Source organism: Callionymus lyra, chromosome 19 (genome assembly GCF_982586985.1).
Source record: "Callionymus lyra chromosome 19, fCalLyr1.hap1.1, whole genome shotgun sequence".
In the NCBI taxonomy this organism is placed as follows: domain Eukaryota; kingdom Metazoa; phylum Chordata; class Actinopteri; order Syngnathiformes; family Callionymidae; genus Callionymus; species Callionymus lyra.
In genome coordinates, this window is record NC_141836.1 from 18679329 (window position 1) to 18703495 (window position 24167).

Sequence of the window (24167 nt, forward strand, 5' to 3'; positions counted from 1 at the left end):
GGTTCGCATCTTCACAAACTCTGCGTCTGCAGGAAGCCATAAAAGTTCTTATCTGATCTTGGTTGGTCAGAATCTCACATGGAGTGTTGAACTCCTCGTTCACTGAAGGTTTAGCTTGACCGTTTGTCAAACTTCTAATCCTCCTTGCTTCGGGAAGTCGGGCTAATGGACTTTATTGCCCTGAAATATCCCTCCTCTGCTGTGATTACTCACTCGAAGTTTGTGAAATGCCAATTCCACCTGGTGTGGGGTTTTCTTATCATCGGAAGAATGTTGACACAGATCCTGAGGAGTCGGGGAGCTTTCACAGATGTTTTCCAATGAAGATAATCATTACACTGTCAATAAGTCCTCTGTAAGCGGGTGTCTATACAGTGGGTACGGAAAGTAATTAGACCCCTTTCAATTTTTCACTCTTTGTTTTATTGCAGCCATTCGCTAAAATTATTTACGTTCATTTTTTTCCTCATTAATGTACACTCAGCACTACATCTCGACATGTAGAATGTAAGTGTTCAAACTTTGCTGTGACATTCATATGTAACCCACAAGTTGTTAATTTCTTCTGATCCTCCTTGAGATGTTCTACTCCTTCATTGAGTCCAGCTGTGTTTAAAGAAACTGATTGGACTCGATTAGGAAACACACCTGTCTATATAAGACCGTACAGCTCACAATGCATGTCAGAGCAAATAAGAATCATGAGGTCGATGCAGCACTCAATGTTCCTAAGAGCACAGTGGCCTCCGTAATCCATCCTTAAATGGAAGAAGTTTGGGACGAGCAGAACTCTTCCTAGACCTGGCCGTCCAGCCAAACTGAGCAATCGTGGGAGAAGAGCCTTGATTGAGGTGAATAAGAACCAAAGATCACTGTGGCTGAGCTCCAGAGATGCAGTGAGGAGATTGGAGAAAGTTCCTGAAAGTCAACTTTCACTGCAGCCTCCACCAATCGAGGTTTTATGGCCCGATGTAATCCTCTCCTCAGTGTGAGCCATACGAAAGCCCACATGGAGTTTGCTAAAAAAAACATGTGAAGGACTCCAAGACTATGAGAAATAAGATTAGATAAGATCTGATCTGATGAGACCTCAATTCTAAGAGGAATGTGTGGAGAAAGCCAGACACTGCTCATCACCTGCCCAACAGTGAAGCATGGTGGTGCCATACACCCCCATAACATGAAGCTGCGAGGGTGTTTTTCAGCGGCAGTGACAGAACGACTGGTAGCAATTGAAGGAAAGATGAATGTGACCAAGCACAGAGATATCCTGAAAGAAAACCTTTTCCAGAGTGCTCAGGACATCAGACTGGGCCGAAGTTTCACCTTCCGACAACACAATGACCCCAAGAACACAGCTAGCTTCTGCAAGGAAGAATAGCAGAGGATCCCCAAATACAGGTGTGAAAAACGTGTTGCATCATTCCCTAATGGCTGTACTAGCTCAAAAAGGTCAATACTGAGCAAGGGGACTGAATGCTTGTGACCAAAGATATTTCAGTTTTCAATAAATTTGCAGAAGATTCTACATTAATGTTTTTTTTTCTGTCTATGTGTTGCTGAGTCTACATTAATGAGGAAAACGATGAGCTTCAATGATTTTAGCAAATGGCTGCAATGAAACAAAGAGTGAAAATTCAAGGGTCTGATTACTTTCCATACCATTGCCCCATTTAGCTCAGATCAACTCGACAGGGGATATCAATAATAATAATGAATAAAAACATTTTAACTTTTTTTCATGTTTTATTTGGTTTGGTAGCAAAAACAGCACCTCGGGGACAGTGTGGTGTGGCTGGTCTCCCAAGGGGTATCATTGTTTGAGTTACAGGACAACACACAGGGAAGACATGCACTACCTACTGTAGCAGGTTTAGAAGACATTAGTTGACCACTTTCAGTAAATAACTTCATACATTTTCTCATACGATCCAACATGAAGGGAACCGTCACATGGGGAAGGGTTTGCAGTGATCTGGAGGACTTTCTTTATTTTCAATGCATCAGCAACTTTCTTGAACTGACTTCAGAGACAAACTTCAGTATCAACATCTGACTTACAAAATAAACTCTTTGGTCCCTTTTAGTTCTTTGGTAGTGTCGGATCTCATTGACTGATAACATGTTAAGACTCTACGAGTGTGGCTGGTAAGCATTTGACTTCACACTGTTACAACTGTTAGCAAAGAGGGGAGTGATCTTTATCAAACTACTGGAATGGCAAGGGAGATTATAGCTATGCCGTTAAGCTACCCCACTCAATCCTCGATGACCTCAGAGGACTCGGAAACCACTCTGCCATCCTTGGTTTCGATCATTTTAATCACAACATTCTTCTTTGTCTGGGTAGTGCTGTAGCCAGATCCGCTTCCGCCACTGAAGCCCCCGATTCCGCTGCCATAGCCGCTGCCATAACTGCTGCCATAGCCGCTGCCATAGCCACTGCCATAGCCGCTGTTGAAGCCACTTGAGTAGTTGGAGGAGGAATAACTGCTCTTCATGGAGTCCATGGGCTGACCGCCATAGCTGGCTGTTGACAGAAGACATGGTGAGAAATAGTCAAGCAAAACACTAATCTAAATAGGGACTTACTGCTTTGTTGGGAAATGTTGATGGCCTTGATGCCAGTCGCCAGCCTGTCTTCCTCTCCCTCCAGCAGCTTCCTGTATGTGGCAATTTCAATGTCCAAAGCCAGCTTGACGTTCATCAGATCCTGGTATTCTCTGATCTGGCGGGCCATGTCCTGCTTGGCTCTCTGCAGGGCATCTTCCAAGTCCTTGATGCGAGATTTAGCATCCCTGACAGCCATCTCACCACGCTCCTCAGCCTCTGCGATCTGGGCCTCGAGGTTGGCACGCTAATAGAAGGAAGGAAGTCAATGGACCACTTTTAAGATTTATTTTTGAAGGAAAATAAATAATATGTCTTATACCTGTCCCTTGATGGCGTCGATCTCTGATGTCAGTCTCTGGATCATGCGGTTAAGGTCTGCAATTTCCGTCTTGGTAGCCCTCAGGTCATCTCCATATCTGGTGGCAGATGTCTGCATCTCCTCATACTAAAGAGAAAAACGGGTTATGACAATAAATGACAGAAAAGCCTCAATATAGGGTTAACTATTTTGACGTTACCTTGGACTTGTACCATGTCTCTGCTTCAGCACGGGTGCGGTTGGCAATGTCTTCATACTGGGCTCTGACTTCAGCAACGATGGAGTCCATGTCCAGGTTGCGACTGTTGTCCATCTCAACGATAACTGAAGTGTCCTTGATCTGACTCTGAAGCTCACGAAGTTCCTGGAAAGGCGACACAGGATGAATTGTGTAAAGAGTGTTACAACAAGACAATATCAATCAAGTACCTCCTCATAGATGGATCGGAGGAAGTTGATCTCATCTGTCAGACTCTCCAGCTTGGCCTCCAGCTCGACTTTGTTCATGTAGGCCTCATCGACATCCTGGAGTTGAGTTATTAGTCTCGAGTTATTCATCATACTCAAACGGCTTGACTGCATTAACTGACCTTCTTGATGAGGACAAAGTCATTCTCACACTCTGTGCGCTTGTTGATCTCATCTTCATACCTGAAAAAGAAGAGCCACATTTTAATGTAGTGCCAAACTTTTCCACGACGCCAGGGGGAGCCAGTGAGCTTTCCCTGAAGTTGCATATCCTGTTTTGGTTTGTGGCTCAGTGCCAGGACTTGCGCTGTTGCTGACATGGTTTCCTCTCACCCCTGTGGTTGATTTATTTAACGTGACAAGAAGCGAGTGTACTTGTAATATCATAGTATATATTAAACATCCATGCGTTTGTGATGTAATGCGTGTACAGGAAGTGACTCCACAGTGATGTAAGTCTCTGGAGTTATGGTGAAATAATGAACCAGATGTTGGGAGTGTCCTTTTACATTTCTCATCCCTGAGCTTATCTGGACGGATGCATTGATGCACCTTGAGTTTGCACTCACTTGTTCTTAAAGTCCTCCACCAGACCCTGCATGTTGTGCAGGTCGGACTCAAGCTTCATTTTGTCGTTGCCAAGGCTGTCCAGCTGTCTGCGCAGGTTGGTGATGTAGGCCTCAAACATGGCGTCGATGTTGGAGCGAGTGGTGGTCTGTCCCTGCAGCAGGTTCCACTTGGTCTCAAGCATTTTGTTTTGCTGCTCCAAGAAGCGAACCTAAGGGGGAAGAGAAAAAAAAAAGTGTTTAATCTATGGTTACCAAAATAAAAACATGAGTCATAAACGTAATCATCATCATGGCAACTTTAACCTCTTCCTGTTCCCCAACTATGTTTTAAATCTATGTTTGGGCCTGTCGTTGGCAAGGTAACTGTTCATTTCCAAAGGAAGGCGGATTTGTGTGCATCCTGTTAGGAGGTAGAAAGGAAGCCATGACAAAAAAAAAATAAAGAAGGAAAAAGCGTGTAAAGGCATCTCCGGTATTTTTTCCTGTCAGAGAACTTGGGAGATGACATGAGGCTTCAACATAAGCAGCTGGAGAATAGTTAATATTTAACTTCAAGGTGTGATGACGATAGATAAGTGATGAAGGTAATTTATGAGCTGTTGTCAGATAAACACTGAGATGCACGTTGCACTCTACAGTCAGAGTTAACCAGTGATAAATGCGACAATTTTACATGAGGAATGTGCTTTATCTCTTCTTAACAAGACACCAGCTGATACACTGGCTGACAAGGAGCAGAACCTGACACCAAGCAGCCTTTTTAAATATTAACCTGCTGCCGGTGCTCTGGAGCACAAGGCATTGCTCAAGCATTTGACCCTGTTGCTCAATAAAACACATCAAAAAGTACATTCCAGCCACACAGTGTGTGACATAAAGTTTGTCAAATAATTGCAAATGTAAGTCAGACAACAATAGACTTCAGGAGTGACTGGGAGTTGAAAAAGCTGTTAAAAGAGCCACACCCAGTCTAAGGGAGGAACCAGTCCCAAGGTAACTCGTATCACAAGCTGAGACACACCCATTGGACTCTCTCTTTGTCTTTTTTTTTTTTCTTACATGTGTTTCGCATCTGAAAATTCAAGTTTAGTAACTACTTTGTTGTGACAGGTATGCATGCTAATTAATAGGGATTCATACAGTTTTGGACATATGGACCCACTATTACATAACAGTGTCCTTTCAATGACAAACTCATTCTTTGTGCTTCTTTTAAGAGTGACCCTCATTTAGACTGTCAATATTGGCTTAACACACACACACACACACACACACACACACACACACACACACACACACACACACACACACACAAAAGTCTTACCTTATCAATGAAGGAAGCAAATCGGTTGTTGAGGCTCTTGATCTGTTCCTTCTCCTGGGTTCGGACAGCCTGGATGGTGGGGTCAATCTCCAGGTTCAGGGGGGCCAGCAGGCTCTTGTTGACAGTAACGGCAGTGATGGGGGCCTGGCCCATTCCCATTCCACCACCACTCATTCCCATTCCCATTCCCATTCCACCACCGTAACTTCCACCTCCCATGCTGGATCCAAGACCAAAGGAAGAGCTGCTGGTGATGCCGGCTCCCCCGCCAAAGCCTCTGTTGCCTCCTCCAAAAGAACTCCTTACACTGTAGCTGCTTCGAGAAGCACCACCAGAGCCAGCATAGGAACTGCTGCTGAAGTTCCTGGGCCCAGAGGAGCTCTTCACAGAGTAACTGGTTTTCTTGTAGCTGGACATTGTGGAATTCAAATTTTCTTTTGGAGGTGTTGGGAAGGTCAGACCGAGGGGATCGGTTGATTAGGCAGCGAAGGGGAGAGACCAGAGTGGATAGAAAGAGCAGAAACTAGTGAGGAGTTTTTAAGAGCTACAGCTGTGGGAGGGATCAGAGCTGAGCTGCGATTGGCTCCAAGTTTGGCCAGGGGCAGGACTGTAACTTTACACCAGAATGAGACATCTTTCAGCCATTGAAAACCATTACCTGCTCGTACTGCTGTGTTTCAAGAGAAAGAATGTGTCTTGCTGGTGTTTTTTATTTTATTTTGTCTTTACTTCAAATTGTACAAGCCGAATAAATCAACCAGAGTCGGACTGTGTGAAGCTTTTACAGCAACAGTAATAATTAACCCGTCGTTGTGGAAGGTGTATTTAAAGTACCATGTAATGATCGTGTGGGTGTTTCTGATGCAAAAGTCTGGACATTCCAGTGGATGCTTCAAGCTTGTTTTATAAGATTTTAAAAGTACAATGTAAACCCTTGCAAAAGTATTCTAGGTTGCAACAACAATCCAGATCAGATTGAATTTAAAATTCAAATTGTTTTTTCCCTGAACATTAAAGATAGTAACACAGTTGAAGATAATTCCTTTCTTCTATTTTATCTCCCAAATACATGGGTCGAGACGAGGTCCTCTGACTCAAGGCTGACATACCAACATGAAAAAATCATGCATAACATCATGACCGTGTCACCATCAAGTCTAGCACGGCACCTGAGAAAAGAAGACGGATGATGATTAAGTAAATGAATAGAAATTGTCAAACAACATGTCTGACACATGCTCATGCTTCTTTACTTTCTCAGGCTCCTTTTTAAAATCCTCATTAATGCACATGGGAGGCCATATGTTGGTAAACTTACGTAAAACTACCTGAATAATGCTGTTCAGAATTTCCTCAGATAACCATCTGGAGAGAGTCGTCAACAAGAAACAAAGAAATGATAGCAATCTGTAATTTAATCATTTTACTTGCTGACACAAGGCGTCTTGTAGTACCCTAAAGCCACAGAATTGTTGTGACATGTTTTTGGAGCTTCAGGGCTCAGAATCTTTAAAGCAGTTGTTACATACACTCAAAGTTCATGTAGCTGATGATTTTCGTCACTCATCAGTAAGTAGGTAAGCTTTCGAAGAAAATTGTATATATTCAACACGCTTCCTTTAACACACTTGTGTAACTACATTCTCACTGTACTGCCCGCACCAATATCTACTGCCTATTTCCTATCCTCCCTCTTTTTGTTCCTCACCCATGAGTCATGAGTCTTGGCATCACCAGACCAACTCCTCTGCGCTCCATTTTCTTCTACCTCCTAGTTTCCTCTACCCGCAACTACAGCCTCAATCATCACCATGGTAACACGCCAAAATGAAAAAGAAAGAGACTCCTTTTCTTTCCCCCTCAACCCAAGCACTGCCAGCTTAAGCAAAGGAATTCAACTGAAGTAAATCAGTCAACCTCAAAAAAAGGACAAAAAACTAAAATGAAGAAGTGAAATGTTTTTGTCTCATTTCAATGATATGAGTAGTCATGTATAGTCACGAGTCATGAGTCACCACGGAAAACGGTGGCTTCCGCTCAGATCAAAGATGATTCAATCAGGATTATGAAGCATGATTCTCGGTTTGTCTTATGACTTGAATTTGGAAGGTACATCAGGCCATTGTGTCGTCTCCCATTTCAAAACTGTTAACTGTTTTTATTTTCCCACTGCTGTGATCACCCGGAGAAAAAACAGTCACAAGTCGAACCTCGTCAACTCACACCATTTGTATCACCAAACAGATAAAAACACAGAAAAGATGCTTAATCAGTAATCCAGGAATGCAATAGATAACCCCTCCCCCCCTTGTCAATCAGTGCGCTCTTTTAAACAGTTTTACGTAGTGTACAGTGCTTTTAGCATTCCATTTTTTCTTTTCTGTCTCTGTCACATTATACACAATCCAACATCATTGAGCAAAATATTTGTATTATTCATCCTTGTATTATTAGTTATTAGAAGGACTTAATAATGGGAAATCATCATTTCTTATAGCTGAATTATCCATCCATGTGCTGTATCATTAATTTGATGATATTCATTTTTTGGTCAGTCGCTGACCTCTTGCAACTTCAATACTCTTAAGCATGATAATACATTAGCTATGTGACCACATATTAAACTGTGCGACGGATATATGATTGTGTAGGATTTTAGTGCATCATCAAACGGAACTAACGTTGGACGTCAAGGTAAGTAAGTATTTGTATTTATATAGCACTTTTCCAGACCAGGGTCACAAAACGCTTGAACAATCAAAACAATACTCAATAAAATATATACTTAAAAGGTCAAGATAATACTGATAACAACACAGGAGTTCCAGAAAATCAAGGAAAAGCCTGCACGAATAAAAATGTCTTGAGATGTTTCGCACAAAGAGAGATTGATAGTTTAATTCAAAGGTATTTCATTACACCCAGATTACAAAATATTTTTTATCGGACACATATGTAGGAGTGTATAAAAGGTTTTATGAGATAATAAATAATTTATCTTGTATTCCCACGAGAGATGCTATTTTTGTCAAAACAAAATACCTTTAAGTAATAATCAGTAGAACATAAATTAAATAAATGCCTCCCTGACCGATACCAGTCCACTGATTTAAAAGACCCATGTATACAGATGGTTTGTCACCAATTTGGAAACATGTGTTCTTGTCTCATGAACAAATGTAGGAATATTTAATAGAAACGGGTTTTTGAGTTTCCTTGCTAGTAAACACTTACAATACCTCAGTTTTAGAATAAATTAACTTTTTCATGGGTTTGATTTTTCCTTCCTTACAAAGTACTTTTAACGTCAGTTGGTCCTGCATTGTTGTCAAAGGTTGGCACCGTCAGGTTTCTTGCCTCCTTGAAGTGAGTTCGGAGTCAACAATCAGAACTGATTTGTGCTGCAGCCCTTCCTCTCAGGATACAGTACAATCGGCTGCACTTTAAACAACCCTTTTTGCTTTAAGACCCCATTGTTTTAGCAATTAAACCCTCTCTGCCCTTAGTTGGTTTAAGATGACCCTCCCTTTATGTGGACTCCCACCTTGAGTTCCTCTACAACAAACGTGTCTTCAGGGAAAATGTTGCATGAACAGTTCTTTGTCGTTTTTTAAGAGACTTGATCACTTGATTGTAATAATGCTCAAGTTGAAAAAACCTTCGTAACCATGGAAAATATGGTATTGCGGTTGCTTGTAATAGTCAGGTTTGTGTTGATTGAATCAATTATCTCATCTTCAAATTTTTAAGTAACTTGTAAGTAAGTAACCGTAGCCAAGCATAACAACACAGGATTTTTTTTACGGTAGAGTTTTGAGGGGACTCAGGGTGGAGTGTTGTTCTTCAGGAGGTGTAGAGGTGTACTGCATATGTGTGGTATGTGAGGAAGTGGGTGTGTCGCAGGCCTGAATACATATCTTATCACTCCTCGGTCACCGCAGACTAATGGGTGTTAATTTAGCATTTAGAAAGCATCAAAATGTACTTCAGTTGAAGATTCAAGTTTTGGTTTCCTTTGAAAAGTTAAAATTGGAACAATACAAGTAATCTTCTAATTTAACAAGTGTAAGTGGAGCAAGTGCGCTGTCAGCCTGGAAGTGAATCACTGATGATTGATGTCATACCGCAGGTTCTGCCAAAAGGCTACAGGCCATCTCAGACAGCTTAGAGAAGCTTTATAAACGTGTCTACCACTAATACCTCAAGGTAAGTAGGTTTGTTTTGCTGCCGTCATCCTTTTATGCATGAATCAGAAAACTAATGCAAAAGCGTGCTTTTGTTTTTCAACATTTTAATATAGCTTATGCCTTCTTAAATTTAATAAAAACATGATCATTTCGTAGCATTTTTGATGTTTGAAACCATTTAAATATTTCTCAGCATTTGCACTTAAGATTGTGTATTATATTTCCTCAGTTTTCCCTCTTAAAATCAAAATGATCATTGAAAACTGTATGATTTCATAAAGAAAATGTGATATTATATTAAGGTTGATGCACTCACCGCCCTTCCTACCTTGAACCCATGTCACCTACAAACATGATTTTAGTGACAAGTTATAATTGTCCTGATGTTTGTGTTTCAGTCACTTCTTTAGCAGTCCCGGACGATACCTGTTCCCCTCCTCTGTGCATGCTTGGCACAGTTGCAGGTCCATCTATTCCACCTCCATGATTGGATGTGGTTCCACCAATAAGTGCTCCAGTTTGGTGGGAGACGACTGGCAAATACAAGCTTCGTAAATGACTGTGTCGTGTGATTAATGTTATGTCCATCACTCCTGCTGCAGACCGTTCAACGACCCAACCTAATGATGACTAACACAAGCATTTTCCGACAAGCAAGTCTCAAGTCTATCCATAGAGGTCAACAAGTACATTAGAGTACTAAAAAAAGTACCAACAGATGTGTGTTAACTGGGCTCAGGTACCCCTCTTTCCATCCAGCAATGAACCATGGATGTTATATTTAGAACTTTTCAATATGACAGAGGAAGAAAAGCCTGAAAGAAAAGCGGATCAAAATGTTCCGTGGAAAAATCTGGTAATACTCAGCCCGATTTACCCTAACCCACAAAAAGAAAAAAAAAAAGGTCTGGTTCCGTATTTGACTTTCAGTGCCCTTCCCCTCTTTTAGAACAGTAGCATTTTCTGAGTTTGAACAAAGACTGTGTTGTCTAGAGTGTGTGTATTTGTGTACAACATTTAATCTTTTGCACACCAGGATGTACAGACACACAGACAAGGACGCTACATGTGTGTCCCAGTGTGATCTTTCTGTAAGTCATTTCCTCTGCCTGTCGACTTTGTCTCTCTACCCCCAAGCTCCACCCCGGTTGCTATAACAACGGGGGTTTACCACAGCGCCTTCATGACTATAGCAGAAGTATATGCGGCTGCCATGGAAATAGTACGTTGCCATGGTTGCCGATACACATACAGTGCGACAGAGGGCTGCCGGAGTAGTATCGGTTTGTGAGTATGACGCAGACTCACTTCCTGGCAATGCCAGACAGGCAAACAAATTTGCCCACATGTAAAGCAGATTCTCAAGGCAAAATTCCTCTTAGTGCAATAGCCAAATATCTATGTGGTCATCATAACATTAACAATACTGAGCCAGGACTAAACCCGCAGGACATTTTTCAACCATTTTGATCTTTTTCAACGTTATTTGGTTCAATTTTAACCCAAACTTCATTTATGGCATCCATCTCATGACGCAAAGAAGCTTAAGTTAGGGGGCCGGCCTGCTGAAAATGTTTAGTGAACTCACGATGAATGAAATATACAGTAGAAGTTACGGTGTAAACTAGTACTTTGGTCATTTCAACAACGTAGACGTCTCAGTCATTGCCAGGTAATCCTTCCAGGTTTGTGCTTTGTCCATTCGATTCTAATGGTTGTTTATCTTTCATCAGACAGACACCAGTGCTGTAACAGAAATATGTTCTTTGTACCTCAGTAATAGTCAGGTAACACAACATACTTTTATGTATTAATATGAGTCTCTTGGCATTCATTTTCCTTTTTTTTTTTTTTAAATCGAGGAGTATAGTGACAAAAAAAAAAAAGGCCTAGGGGCCCCCATTTTCATGAATAAGGAACCCTTACAAGGTAACCAAGAGATGACAACAAATTGCAAGATAGCTTATTCTTTATTGTGATTTCATAGCTGATTTTATACATCAAAACCGACCCGTTAACAAAAGAGATGATCACAGAAAAAGAAAATCGGCCCAAAAAAGTGAAAGGTTAAAAGAGAAAAAAATTAAACCCAGTTTTTTGACTGATATTAAGGTTTTACCCTAAATCTTTCAGTCTGCATGTGTATATACAACGTTCATGATTCACATGCATGTATAACGTTTTTATGTTTCTGGCTGTAAAATGAAGACAAAATTAATTGGCTGATCTAGTGAACTTCTTTGAACAAACAAACCATTAAATGCTTCTGTTATTATTGATAGCAGAGTTGTTTATATCTGACGCACGGATACAGACTTTTCCTAATGAAATGTTTATTTTGTGCGGCATAATGAACTCGGGATCCAAAAGATATTGGATACATTCATGGGAAGTGTTTTACCACAGGATTCAATCAGTAGAACAAGCTTCCATGATGTCAACATATTTCAATGCTTCAAGGTCTTTATCATTTAATTGTACTTAGATTGAGAAAACTATATCAGCTAACCACACACATGCACACAAACACAAACATGCAGTAGATACAGAAACATGAAAGAATCCAACAACCTAAAATCCTTTGCAGAAACACAATAAAGTTAGACTTTGTAATACAGTTGCTGGCACTACTATGCAGAAGACACTCCTGGAACATCTCAGCGTAACCTGTTGGATTCAGGAAAAGACTTATAAGCAAATCTCAATGATCTTTGTCATAGAAGTAATATACAATCTTCCATGTGGTTCAGGTAGAGTTGGAGCAGCAGTACAACTATCCAATAGACCAAACTGTTTCAGATTTGCAAAGGTCATTTTCGACCTTTTCTGATTCACCACATGGAAAATGTTCAGAATAATGAGTACATTAAATGTTGGAAAAATATCTACCCTTGGCAGCAGCTTTTCCATTTGAACAATAACGGTTTTGAAGACAATGAACAATACCTGCTTGTTTTCAGAAGGCTGCTTTAAGTGAAGTAACTTGGGAAGTACTGTAGGAAACTCTCAGGCCTGGAAACTCTTGCTTGGAGGAGAACACCTCCACTATGTTTAATGTAAGTTCCCCTTGTTTTTCTGGTTTTCTTAATGAACAATCGCAAATTTATTAGAATATACAGTATGTTTGATCCTTCCACTAATCACGGTTCTGGCCATAGTTCAACATGTCATGTAGCAATTATGAAAAAACAGTAAAACAGTTTAACAATAGAAAAATGTGTCAGTAAATCCAAAACCTTCTTTTTCCTTAGGATCCACTGACAAGCTTTTGACCCTTCAGTGAACAGTGGGACTGGGTGTGTCTGTTGTGAAGGTAAACAAAGCTGATTGCCATGTTTAAGAGTTGCCACTGTGAGGTCTGCTGAGCACATGGCACCGCTGTAATCTTAGGTAATATGAGTTTGAAGAAACAAAATACCTCACCTTTGATTTACCGGACTGACAACTGCCTTTGTGTAACATCTCCGTTCTTATCTTATCTCTTATCTATGACTCACCTTCATCTTCTTCCTATATAGTACATGTGGGTTCATTCAAATGAAAAGTGATTCCTTATAAAGTTAAGTAGATCATTCTGGAAAATGTCTCTGCAGGAACGATATCAGCTCAGGTTAACGATTCAATCACAAACAATTAACATCTCTGCTGAAGTTGTTTTCAATGTTTCTTGACTTTTTATCCAACTTACTGGCAATTTATTTCCCACTTAATGATTTGTTTTCCAAACTTTGACATCAAATATTGACTTAAAAACTGAACCGGTACAAGACTGACTGAGTCACTGAATGTACTAAATGAACATTATTACTCAAGAAGCAAGTGAATCCAAACCAACAATAATTGTTGATAATCCATCAATATGGACATTCAGGGCTAACGAAGGTGGGAAGAAAAGTGACAGATAGAGGAAAAGTGACTGCTTATGACTCCGGGAAAGAATATAGAGCTATGTGGGTACAAATCTAGTTTAACCGTTGACATGGAAACACACATGTTTGAGGTTATCAAAAGATTCATGGGCCTATCACTCCAGCATTCCTCAGGAAGAAGAATAACAAAAAACTTTTGCAGAGCGTTGTAGAGCTGCTACCATATCCGGCATGTTACTGGTAAATTGTTCCACTTGGATTAAAGCAAACTATTTTTTGTAGCGCCGGGATCAGAGAGCTATGAGAAAAAATCCAAAGATGGTGACGCTGGACTGCCCACCATAAAATAAAAAAAAAGCTGTGATATGGAAAAAGCAGCTTTTGGTTTTATTTGAAACACTTTGTAGTCCAACCATCTGCTTTGCTGGATTATTTAACCGAGATGCGAGATGATTTACTGGCCGCTTGTGTTTGTTTGCTGCAGTGTGTGGAATGTGTCATAATTGTGTGTTTCAGAAATGTTTTCGAGAAGTTACAATACGGTTTTCAAAGTTGCTACTCTTCCCAGATCATTTGAAGTGTCCATGATGATGGAGATTTAAGTTTATTGAGCCTTTTTTTTTTCCTGCAGTGCCACATAAAAAAAATGATTTCTAAAAATACAACAGTTACAGATTTAATTCCTGAATCAGGACACTAACTTAAAAGAGATTCAGAAACAACGTCAATCTTATAACGCCATCAGGTTAATTGAACTACTGTTTTTAACTGACAAGACTAGTCATAGCGAACTTTAGAGCTTCAAATCCCACCTCTGTATGAACTTTTAGCCCTTCTTGACCATATATCGATTTTTTTTTCTAGATTTATTGGCCGAACTATGGTCTTACTCTATACTATGATAATCAACTTTGCGTAGACAAGCTCTCGGATACAGATAATGTGGACTCTTAAGAGATAAAATAATTCATTCTGCAGTTACTCAAAGTAGAACAAATGCACCTTTTTAGAACACCTTCTTTGGTAGTTGCTGTTGGATGGATGTCGAAATAAGAGGTGACACCCAAGAACATGCTGGAGAAAAAATGTTTCCAAATTGGTAGTAGCAGTAGTGGGTAGAGCTAGAGTTCCACCACAACCATGAGCCCACCTTAGATCAGCGGCGGAAGATGGGTGGGTGGATGGACAGGATATGGTGTTTTAAACAACACCCTTTTATGGTTATACTTTAAAAAACAAACATGCAGCTTGTCATTGTTGACTGGGAGGAAACCGGGACACATCTTTAACAGCTAAAATCCCAGTGGCAATTTGAGACTTTTACATTTCACATTGTGATATATAACACCTGGCTCCATGTGTGACAAAGGAGATTAGAACCTTTTTGATAAAGGAGGATAAAGAACCGCATGATGGCTTTTGTAGCTGTGCCAAGGTGTGTCATATTGGCTCAACAACAGTGAGATACGCGTCACTGATAACCTGTAATTTAACCTTGACCACATCCAACAGATGTTATCTGACCTTAGAGAACTCGCCTATCTAATGTTGCACATTGATTTCCTGTTTTGGATTTGCCGGTTTTCCCAAGCACCAGCATTCCAACTCTGTTTAACCAAATCATTCCGACCAAGTTGTAATTACAAAGTCCCACGAGAACACCAAAGCAACAATAGCTCCTATATAGCAGCCGCCTACGTGGAGGAAATAGTGCTGACTCATGTGTTTATGGCGATTAGAGATAAAAAAAGAGAAAATTGGAAATCTTGGGTTGTGTTTTCCTGTAGCAGCCGCAGATGACTCATAAAGATTCTTTTCTATGAGTCTCTTCTCGGATTCTTGGCTCTGCGTCCTTAAAAAAAACAATAAAATTTAGCCCACGAGCAAAATAATCTCAGGAAATACACACGGACAAATTGGCAACCAGACCAAGTTTACAGGCAAGTTTCCTTCTCGCTGTGCACAAGCTGGAACAGTGGCTCGAGTGTCTGGTGGACCACCATGGGGGGGTCTGGGGGGTGTATGATGGCAGTGGATTGGAATTTGCCTAAAAGGATTAATAGTAAGGGAGAGAAGACAGCGAGCAAAGTTCTTAAGGGGGTGGACAGAAGGAGATGTGGGAGGGTTGACACATGAGAGAATCAAGAAAAGGAGTTTCTCGTTTGATGGATGAAGTGTTTGCATGTCAGGTCACTGTTTTTTTATTTATGTACCAGAAGGCCTGATAAATACACTAATTGTATGCTGGAAAAACACACAGTTAGTGTCTTTATGGTAAAACACTGTTATAAAATGGCACAACTCATCGTGTCGTTGTTTTAAACTTATTTAAACACATATTTGAGGCTCAGTAACTTTAGTATTATTCAGTTTAGAAGAACAAATAAACAGGTCCCTAAGCTGTGCACACAACACAGTATTAAATGCAAGCTTGGGACGATGAGCTCGGCAGCAGAACAGGAATGCAATGCAGAAACAAAAACACAGCAACAAGGGCTTCAGTGTGAAGGGGCAAGTGGATTTATAGGTTTCAGAGAAGAATGCGAGGTGCCCAATTCCTCACTTGTCCATTACACAATTCACAGCAGGAGCTTTCAGTGGCAGGGCCAAACTGACTGCAGGGTCTTTCTCTTGAACTATCTAAATAATTTCGCTTTACTTTTGCCATTAGAACATAATGACATTTTTAAAGTATCTCTTTGTTTTCTGTGGTTCAAACTAGTAAAAGATATTTGTGTTAAAGCACCAGCATTGAATGAACACATTTCGTAATCTTTTGGGAAATAAAGGTTAATAAAGGTCCTCCTTGGTTGGGCTGTCTTTTTCAGTATCTCTAAGAACCCTAGTTAAGTGTCTTATTCGGAATTCAAAATAAAAGTTTAACTGAGTTAAAAGCATGTGAAAAACACTCAAAGCAACCTGAAAATATGCATACTCTCTTGGGCGGTCCCGTAATATGGTCAGCTGAGCTTTGTAGATTGTCTCTTTAATTTAATAACAAAATCGATGTTTACATAAAACTGGAAAATGACATTTAAATTTGAAGGACAGCGAGGTCCTGACAAGCTGCAGATGGAAAGTAATGACATTAAAGTAGAAATTTTAAATGTTTTCTAGAATGTTCACTTAACATATATCTTTTTCTTTTTTTCTTCATCTTATAAAGACTTGCGTAACCATGTTGTACATCCATCTGACTTCCACACCCAGTTCAGTATTGCACTGCGCCATATGGAGTGAATTATCACTGACCTGACCCACTGGGAGAGGGCCTGCTAGGGAGTGGACACAGTCGAGACGCACCCGTGAACTACAACGATGGTTTTGAAAAAAAGCGGCACAACACCTTTGAAGTTACTCTCATATTTTAAGCCATCTGCCCGGATTCAAAACACATGTGTGCACATGTGTGAACGCTGGCTGGACCCTGTACAGGTACCTACGATCGCACACGTATGCACAGCGATCAGCATTTTCTTTCGGAACCCAGGAAATTACTCTGATACACATTCATTTCCTCGTTCAAACCCAGTGATTCAGCTGAGACAACGCAAGAGTGCAGCAAGTAAACTCCCTCCTGTGCAGTGTCCAGGACCGAAACAAAAATATATAAATGCAATTGAAATTTGAAACAACTTTATTAGTATTCCGCTAATACCGTGAGTCAGTCAGATATCAACACTGGCTTGCATGAGTTACACCTAACAAAAACAACACAATTTGCATTCACTATTTTAGTGCACAATTCTAGAATAATATAAGGAATGTGTTGTATTGAGCGATTGATCTGTGTGTGTGCGTGGATTGGGACACCCTGATCACATGAAGTAAATGGATCAAACACTTCAAAGTTGAGTTAGCAAATGTTTTGTTGATTTGTGCGAACAGGCTGGACCAGCGGTCAAACCTGATTGACAACTCTTTTATCAGCTCTGTCTATATTGACCCACGTGATTGTTCTTTAAGAGCGTCTTCTTAAGATACAATGTTTTTCCCAAGCAAATTCAACTCTATTGCCGTTCCCCTGGAAATAAAGCCGAGCAAAATCACATGGCCCAAGAAACGCAGTCGACTTAATGATCAAGGTCTCATGTAGGATCTCCTACAGATCTTAGTAAATAAGAGATAAAGAATATTAACAGCAGACAAATATTTAGTGTATGAGGTTATGGAAATATAATTGTGTATAGCATAATTATTATTCATTTCCCTTGCCAAGCTATCATTAAAGAATTTGGGCTGACTGAAGGTGGATATTCTTGCAGAACAGAAATGGCTGCTCCAGTACTAGGCTTATCGGCGGAAGCTTCTTTGGAACTGTACATTTCGGGGCATTTCGGGGTCAGTCTCATGATTCCCCATGATTTTATTTGGTCTTGTCTGGACCATATGCCAACTATAAAAGGCTTAGTTAATTAATTTTCTTCTCATTATAAAATATACAGATTTATTTCAGTTTTTCGGAACAATTATTCTTGTCGGCATCACAGACGAGCACCATGGTATTTGCGTTATTTGTCATTTTGGACAAAGACGACACATGAACTCCATTCGCTACATTAAAATAATAATGAGAATGGATTAATCTGAAAATAATCCCAACCCTTAGTCGACATGAGAGTGAGTAGAAAGTTAGTGAATTTTGGGTGAACTATCATTTATAAATGATATGTAGTTTATTTCTTTGAGTAATTAGCTTAAATTAATTAACTTAAAACATCTTCACAGCAAGAGTGGGAAGTAAATTCCCATATGAGACAACATTTAGATTCAGAATACCATAAATTATATTTTTAGAAAACTTAAAGTTGTTGTTTTTTGGATATGACAATTAGGACAGATGCAAATAAGAAGCAAAACAAAGTACTTTAAAAAGGAAAAACCTTAAGCTAACTGATAGTGGTCAATAATTCAAATCATACAACACAAACACGATACAGGCTGGTTGTTTCCAAACTTAATCCAGGAGTGTGTTTCTATTCCTGGTGTCCCGGTTTCTTGGCAGACTCTGGAAGTAAAGCCAGTCAAACAGGTTTGAGGGAGAATACCTGAAGACCAAATAGGTTGTAATTGTGTAGTCATCAGGACTGTATAAGGAGCTGCTGACAGAGCAGAGAAAACACTTAACCTGTGGGCATGCTCAATATCGAAGCAACATGTAAACGTTGTGTTGTTTCAACTAGCTTTTAGGTTTTTTTTCTCAAACATGTTATCATATCTAAATGAAGATATTTTAAATACACAACAGAGACGTAAGTGTGCATGTTTGGTCAATTGTTGAGTGAGGATCACACCTCTAGAGTGTGTGCGTGTGCATGTGTTGCAGAGCAAAGAAGACAGTAAGGATCTCATTAAACATGTAGTCCTGACCAAAGAAGAAGTAGCAAAGATCCAATAGGACACATCCATTAATGAGTTGAAAGTCAATCTGAGTTGTTATTTTTTATCAACTTTCTTGTCAACTTTTTAAGCATATGTTTACAGTAACTGCAGAGGTCAGTGAGTATGAGGAGTGAAATTCAGACTTCCTACTATGTCTGCATGTAGAGTGCAGATAACAGCTGGGCATTATATTTTATCAGTTTGTGGAAAGAAGGGTTGGTTTTCCTCCCCCAAACACATTGTTTTGGATATTTTTTCCCTGCAACTTCACTGCTCTTGCTGATAAGAGCAGAGATTCCAGAGAACACCCTCAGTTCACTTCTCTCTCTCTCTCACAAACACATGAAGGGTATAATCATCGTATACTCACTTTATACTTGTGAGAAGAAAACTCACACACAATGTTGTGACTTTTTAAAAATCGTAGCCAAAGTCACTTTAAGTTACTCAAATGCATCATAAAAGAGGGAAGAAGATCCCACAGAGAACCAGCTACCTGAAACACCTGCACAAGACTGCCCCCTACTGTTAAAACAAAACCGAATAAGTTCTAAAGGATATGCTATCTTGATCCGCTGTCATCAAACGAGACATATTAACTACAGACAAAGCTTTTGTGTGTCACTTTCAAAACTCTCGCTCAGCCAGATGTCCGCTCAGCACAGAGAGGTAGAAGAAGCAGCCATTGTTGTGCACATGTGTGTAACCTGACACGCTTACATAATGATCATTTGTGCATGCGAGCAGCAGAATCACGGGGGTGTGAAGTCTTTTTACCAGGAACAAAGAATACTGTTGGTATGGAGCACGAAGCTTCCTATTTTTTAGGGAAGTTGAATGTTTAACCCATTAGGGTAAATGAGTCAGACTCTCTACGCACGGTTGCCATGGTGACTGGTGTGACTACGCCCACTGTTTGACGGGACGTTGACGCAGGAATCCATGACTGAAAACATATGTCCAGCTGCCCTTCTCTTTGACTCAAGGCTTCCCTCTGCTTGTTTTTCAGAGAAGCAAGAGTCCAGAACTTTCTCTTTCAAAGTTTCTTGCCTATTAAGAAGCATTTATTTTTATGTAAGAAAAATCACAAATCCTCTAATCCTAAATGACAGTGTCTACTGTAAAACTTACATTTCTCATGCCCCGTGGTGGTCGACTAATCTCTTTCTCTCTCTTTGGTTTTCCCCGGCAGTACAATTGCTCTGTCCTTGACCAGACACTCTTATCGGTACTTTTGTTTGGCTTTGCAGCAAACTACACATTCCGGTGCAGGAGATGGAGGACGTGTGGTGCCAAGATTCTACAGACAGAATTCAGAGGATCCAGACAGAGGGTGGAGAGAGAGTGGTGAAGAGGGGAGGAACATCAAGGTTTGAGGTCATAATTGTGTGTCAGTGAGGAAACAGGGCAGAACTGGTCGACACTTGAAGTACAATTTTCATGAAAGCGGATGGAAGTATCGAAGCCAAGCTCTGCCTTTTTTAAGAAAATTAAGGCTCCAGTTGACCATTGCCACTCCCAAGTCAAAGGTCAAGATAGGATGCAAACAGACACACACCCAAATGTTACACATCTGCGTACTAAGCTGAACACACAAATACTAAAGGTAAAAAAAACTCAAGGATGCGCTCAAGCAAATATACAGGCAGCTGTGTTGGCTTTATGTACTAAGTCATGTGTACACAAGCGTGCGTATGTACACACAATTATTGAAGCGAATACACACATAGACTTGATGTCAGCAATCTACAAATGAGTTATTTCAGAGACGGAAGACGTGTCGTCCCGACAACCAGTCATTTCAACGTGTGTTAAGAACGACTGTAAAACATCAACTGACACCATAAATCATCTTAACCTGTGCTCGACTGTAAATCCTCCATGCCGTGGAAGGACTCCGATTTATAGTCAAAGCACTTAAAATAAAAAGGGAGGATCACTTCGACAAACGTCGGCAAAAAAAAAAAAAGTTGAATTGAAGAAAAGCATCAGTGAGTTTCTGCTGTTATTATTGTTGTATTGTAGCAAACATACTCAACAAGCTTAGTGTGTTTACACTCTTACCGTTTATCTTTCTTGTTGTCTGCTCTACTTACAACTAAACCTTTCCTGGCGACTTTAAAAGTTCACATAACTTCTCAAGACATTTCCAAGACATATAGAATTATTACACACTACTCTTTGTACACAAGGTGATACTTTAGACCAGGGCTGTTCAACTCAAAGCCCTGCAAACTATTTGGACCGACGTGAACTGAACATAGTGTTTTTTGCCTAATGAACTTTATTGACAATAAATGTTTCTAAAAATTAGTTCATTTTAAAATTTAACTTTCCCAACACTGGCGAAGATAATCCAGTTTAGACAATGCAAAATGGCCATCTCACAGCAACATAAAGTTAACAAGGCAAAAATATTTTTTGTCGACTAATGGACAAGAAAAATGTATTTGTGTCACAATGTTTGCCACGTCAACAAGGAGCGTAACATGAGAAGACGATAAGCTGTTGGTATTTCAACACACAAGTACTAAATATCTGTTCTTAATCAGTTTGCCTAACATTCATCAGCAAATAGTATTAAAGAGGTTGAACGGCCCACAGGCTTAACGTCCTTCCTAAAATCTTTGTTGATGAAATATTTGTTTTCCAATTAGACACAGCAATACAGCAATTATTCATAAAAGTAAAAATAAAAATAAGAACAAGCACAAAGAGTGATAAAGATAAAACAAGAATCTAAGGCTAAAGATAAAGAACATAGATCTAGAATTGTACAATCTAATAGCCCGAGGAATGAATGAGTCCCTGAGTCTATTAGTGTTGCATTTAGGAAGGAGCATTCGTGCACTCCATCTGCTTCTCTGCTCACTGATGTGTTAAGAGGATGACTGTCATCATCCATGATGGACAGTAGTTTGTCCAGTGATCTCCTCTCTGCAACTGTCACCAGTGAGTCCAGCTTCATGCCAAGCACAGAGCCAGCCCTTCTGATCAACCTGTCCAACCTGTTGACACTCCTCTTGGACACATTCCCACACCAACACACAGTATACTAGTAAACTAGTTTAGAGCAATAACATCTCTCTTGCTCAGATGGTCAACAATCAACCACCCAAACCTATCATGTTTTATGCATCAAACGGACGCCAAGTCAGTTTATGGAGCCTGCAAGATGGATGGCTCTAAGATGGAGGGCTCTGTCTACTGAGTTTCACTTATTTAACACGCAAAATCATATTCACAGGCTGGAGTTGTTGGAGGTCAGTGCCACTGGTTGCCTCAACCAACATATGGTTGCCAGACAAATAATGATACATCATGCGTTACTTGAGCTTTCTCCAAATTGTAGGGACATTGTATACGTCTCGTTTACCATGACCTTGAGAGTTTTTTTTGGTGCCCGTTTCTAAAACTAATCTCAACAAAAACATAAATGTGTATTGCAAACAGAGATGGTATAGAATAAGGAGTCGGTCGGACATGAACCCGTAAACACAAAGGGTGATATTTTCCTCCCCATTTGGAATCCATTAAAAGCAGATGCCGACCCTGCGGCGTGGCATGGAAAAAGCAGAAGAAGTGGAAAGCGGTCGGATGATGAAAAGTTTCGAGAAGGACAAATGATACGTCAGGGAAGGAAACGTATAGAGGACTCCCTTGGTTTGGGGGATACCCCCATCCTGATGGGATTTCCCTGAAGCCACGTCAGCACTCGACACGTTACATTTACTGTATAGAACCAACCCAGCAGGTCAGGAAATCGGAACGAGTGAGTCAGAGCAGCAGCCTGAAATAGAAGCCTTGAAAATGAAGTTGGCAGATGTTATCGCTTAACAGTGAGGTGGTTTAGGGAATACAATGTCAGAAATCACATTCAGACAAGAGAGCGTGAGTGTGTCATCCATAGACTGTTTCCAATGATTTTAGCCAAAATGTGTTTTTCTTGCAGAGCCAGAATGAATGGATGACGCTCACACAATCAAACTGCTCAGAGGCATTATTTACGATCAGAACACACATCGCTGAGCTCGCCGTGATCAGTTTATGGCTGCTTTTCACGTAGTCTCTGTTGACGTTTTTTTGTTGTACGTGAAGGTTGTTGTCAAGATGTCACCATGACATATGTCACTGGCTTCTGCTTAATGGCTCCTTCAGTGAACAGGAACACTTGTCTCTCACAACATCTCCATCAATGGCCGCTTCTTCCCAGAGTTCAAACTTGGCCAGCTTCCACATTCCTCAGCGATCTCACCCTGCTTTTCACCCTTTTCTCCCTTTGAGTGAGACTCACTGTTGAGGGCTTCTTTCACACCGGCCTGTCCAGTCAAATGAACCCATTGTGTCTGAAAACATCTTGGGGAGCTGAAAATATGGACCGTGGCGGCTGCGGCGTGTTCGTGCACTTGCTTGTGAAATGTAGTGTGTGGACTCGACTTTGCCAAGAGGCGACTCTCACGCCAACTTTATAAAATAACTTTTCCAAAATGACCTTAAATTTGTTTTCCGTCTCCATGGTTTAATTATATGAACCCAGTGTGGAACTTTCTTTTCCTAGCAGTGCTCTGAGTCAGTGGGAGGAATTCTGGGAGTAATTACAGAGCAGGAATGATGAGAGAAGGAGGAGACAGCGGCTCAGTATGAAGCTGAGAAGCTAAGATTTACATTCATTCATTGGGAATGAAGGTGTGTATGTGTGTGTGTGTGTGCTAACCTTTTCAAGTCTTTGGCTTGTACACTATGAATCTTTTCTTCGTTAGACTCTGTCCTTGTTCTTAGACTATTATACCACCCACAGCTCTGATACATCATGTCCTTTCAATTATACCTTCTTACATTGAGGCATATACTGTATGTGTATATTCAACAACTGATTGTTTTCTTGTTCGTATCCCAGACTTCTTTGTTGTTTTAATATTGCAAAAAGTTTATTGTTGCATTTTCTTTTCTTTATTTTATTGGAGATAGTATGCATAAACACATATACAAATAAAATAAATGATCTTTGCTCTATATTAGAGTACTAACAAAAGACACACAATAATTCTGACTCCTGTGTTGTTCTCGGTGTTGATCTTTTAAGTATATATTTTATTTAGTTTAGAGTTTTGTTTTGATTTTTTAGGCGCTTTCTGACCCTGGTCTGGAAAAGAGCTATACAAATATTACTTACTTACTTACTTACTTACTCGTACAAAGTCCTAAATATTTGTTTTTTGTTCACATGATGTTGTTATGTGGGTCTGAATCTGGCCTGCAGCTTTATTTTTCGTGGTCCTCCAGATGGTTCGGTTAAAAACCAAACTAGATGTTCACGTTTGTATCGTGATATATAAAAGATGCTCGTGATTAAGCTCAGGAACAGAGATTATCGACTTCAATAATTGTAAGGACACTCCCAATAGCCCTTGTCCAGGTGATTGAGCTTCCTTGTGT

General features: G+C 40.2%; 1 protein-coding gene across 1 annotated transcript; it reads right to left on the minus strand.

The window, feature by feature from the left end:
* Window positions 1-1710: 1710 nt before the first annotated feature.
* On the minus strand, window positions 1711-5797 carry LOC148059819 (keratin, type II cytoskeletal 8-like). Its single transcript, XM_087782037.1, has 8 exons — window positions 5294-5797; window positions 3970-4178; window positions 3523-3583; window positions 3362-3457; window positions 3132-3296; window positions 2933-3058; window positions 2593-2857; window positions 1711-2530 (listed from the first exon to the last, which is right to left on the minus strand). The coding sequence occupies exons 1-8, from the start codon at window positions 5708-5710 to the stop codon at window positions 2259-2261; spliced, it is 1611 nt and encodes a 536-aa protein (XP_087638163.1). The 5' UTR covers window positions 5711-5797; the 3' UTR covers window positions 1711-2258.
* Window positions 5798-24167: the final 18370 nt, after the last annotated feature.